Here is a 3,016-nt window from a genome sequence, read left to right as displayed (position 1 = left end):
AAAAATTATATAATTTAGTAATTTTCTGTGTAATAATCATAATGTTCTTATTGAAAAAATGTACTCTGATATAATTATTCTACAAATTTATAAGCCTGTCTCTGTAGTACAGTAAAAAAAAAAAAAAGGGGGAATATTTTTACCTATCTTATGAGAAAAAACTTCCTGATGCTTTATTTGTATCGGCTGATGCATGTTCAAGAGATGGAAGCCTCATAGTAGCAAAATGGCTCCCTGATTTGGTCTGGTAACCTCTTGGGACAGGATTCAAAGGAAGTTTTAGGCACAGAATTCAGAGCCAAAGTTGCCCCATGCCCTGGTATGTGTTGGGATATCTTCCCTGGGTTCTACCTGTGGCTCCCAAAGGACAGGAGTCACCTCTGCTTTATCTTCTGCCAGTCCATCTGCTGATAGGTTATAAGATGTGGAGGTGTGGTGCTTAGGGACATGGTTTTGTGATGGATTTGTCAGTGTTCTGTGAACAGACTTGATCATCCTAAAGGTCTTTTACAACCAAACCAGTTCCATGATTTTAAATTCCTGAGTATCTAAAATGGCACTGGATGTCTATGTTCAGGTAGCTGGGTTGCTTCCTCCATGTTACAGTGAAAAGTTTTTGCTAAGAAGTTATCAAGCTGAAGCCTGGAGGGGCAGAAGGGAAGTCAAAACATAGAATCATTTAGGTTAGAAGAGAACTTTAAGATTACTGAGTCCAACTGTAAACCTAACACTGGCCAAGTCCCATGAAACTGTGTCCCTAAAATATGAATATGAGGAAAAGATACCATGTTTCTCCCTGCCCTGGGTTGCTGATCCTCATTCTGCCATGTTTTCAAGAGCAAGTCTGCTGTGCTTTTTGGGGAGAAACCAGTCCAAAACTTCCGTACAGGGCAGTCTGCCCCCAGGAGAGGCATCCTGAGGCCCTGGGGCCATGAGGCTGGCAGAGGGCATCCCCCCACCTTCTTGATCCTCACGCAGAAGTGATGAGCATTGGCATGAGCTGCACTGCATCTGCTGCCCCTGAGGCCTTTCCTGAGGGTACAGCAAAGGATAGGCAGGCTCATAATGTATTAATAAGAAAGAGCTTTTTATTTATAAGGCAACCTGCTCCCTGCTATGGAGCTGGAGGCATTGTGCAATAAGCTATAATAAATCTGATGAAACAGTATAAACAAGAAACCACCTTTAATCCTTCCTCTAGAGTTATTAGGAAGATTAGTGAATTTCCATTCACTATTAGATTTTTGTTTTCATCATTCAAGTTTCTCATGTTTCTGGAATCTGTAAAGTTTTGGGAGGAGTCTGTGAAGGGAGAGAAGATGTAGCCATGGGTCAGAGAGACCAGAGTGCTTGGAGTACCAGGGGGAAAATGGCAGAGGTGTCTGTCCTTACAGTGCTCACTGGAGCTGGGATGTGCAGTGCAGTGCCAAAGGCTGGTCCTGGCACAGCCCCTCACCCCTCTCTAGACCAGCAGCACCTGGAGTCATGTTGGGAAATGACTTGGAGAAATCCCAGCCTTTGCCCTGCACGGCACAGGTTGACCCCAGCTGCCATTGTCAGCTGATGTCCTGCACACCCTACTAAACCTGCTGCCAGCAGAAGCTCTTACGGAAGCTGCAGGCTGAGAAAGCCTTTTGGGAGGAGATTCAGAGTTTTTAGGAGGCAATGAAGAGCTTTTGGGAGAATCACAGATTCCCAGAATGGTTGGGGTTGGAAGGGATATTCAAGATCATCTGGTTCCAACCCCTCTGCCATCAACATGGACACCTCCCACCAGACCAGGTTGCTCAGAGCCCCATCCTTGAACACTCCCGGAGGGACAGCCACAGCTTTCTTGGGCAACCTGTGCCAGCATCCCACCACCCTCACACAAAAGAATTTCTTTTTAACATCTAATTCTAAATCAAGCCTCTTCCAGTTTAAAGCCATTAACTCTTGTCCTCTTGCTACATGCCCTTGTTAAAAGTCCCTCCCCAACTTTTCTGCACTGGAAAGCTGCTATAAGGTTTCCCTGGAGCCTTCCTTCTCTTCTCCAGGCTGAGCAACCCCAACTCCCTCAGCCTGTCTTCATAGGAGAGGGGCTCCCGACCTTTGGTCATCTTCAGGGTCCTCCTCTGGTTTCACTTCAGCTCTTATGCCCCTTCTTATGCTGGGGGATCCAGAACTTGACACAGTACTCCAGGTGTGGTCTCAGAAGAGCAGAGTGGAGGTGGAAGATCAAGGTTATTGGGAAAAAATCGGAGACTTCAAGACAGCCATCCAAGCCTTCTGAGGGGAAGAAAAGTGAATCTGGAAGAGGATGCATTTCATGAGGAAGAAAAGGCTATTCAGAAGGAAGCAGAGGACTTCTGCAGGGTGTATTGTGGCTTCTGGAAGGACTATATTGTTTTCTAGAAGGCCAAGGATTTCTGGAAGGAAGAACAGTTCCTCTGGGAGAACGAGTTCTGGAGGTAGACAGGGGCTTATGGGCAGAAGAAGCAGCTCTGTGGGCAGATGCAACAGCTCTCCTGGAAGAGGAATGAGCTCTCCAGGAAGACAGACATCCCTTAAGGAGTATGAAATGTTGATCTGGGAGGAGGCCTTTGGTCCTGAGAGAGAGAGGCTATCTCCAGGGATGCTGCTGTCCACAGGGGAAAGGCACAAATTGTTCTGCTAGGCTCAAAACCATGTGGAAAGTCATGCAGAGTGATGTGGATACTTTATTAAGCAGTTCTGTGCTTCAACCAGCTCTCTGAAACAGCATCTCTGCTTCTAGAGGTAAATCACAGAAGGTGGTTTTTCTAATGCAAGTTACTTTAAAGCCACTGTGTTTATGTTTTCAGGTCATTATTTTTTTAAGGTCCTGTAGCCTGAGGAATGGGGTAAACCTCTGGTTTCCTGGCCTGTCACCAGGTAGACAAGTGTGGGTGGGTAAAGTCCCAAGAAGCTGAGAGCTTAATGGCTGAGATAATCTTCTGGAGCTCAGAATACTTCACCTGACTCAGAGCAGTTTATATCAACTGAGTCAGTGCTATAA

General features: G+C 45.9%; 1 protein-coding gene across 1 annotated transcript; it reads left to right on the top strand.

Annotated features, from left to right (window-relative positions):
* Nucleotides 1–1,485: 1,485 nt before the first annotated feature.
* On the top strand, nucleotides 1,486–2,706 carry CCDC70 (coiled-coil domain containing 70). The gene is given in 6 exon segments (XM_071734377.1): nucleotides 1,486–1,684; nucleotides 2,214–2,291; nucleotides 2,294–2,428; nucleotides 2,431–2,541; nucleotides 2,544–2,590; nucleotides 2,593–2,706. Coding segments are annotated over 6 exon segments (684 nt in total).
* Nucleotides 2,707–3,016: the final 310 nt, after the last annotated feature.

The sequence above is a fragment of the Heliangelus exortis genome, chromosome 1, assembly GCF_036169615.1.
Source record: "Heliangelus exortis chromosome 1, bHelExo1.hap1, whole genome shotgun sequence".
Taxonomy (NCBI): Eukaryota; Metazoa; Chordata; class Aves; order Apodiformes; family Trochilidae; genus Heliangelus; species Heliangelus exortis.
This window is presented reverse-complemented; position numbering and strand designations above follow the sequence as displayed.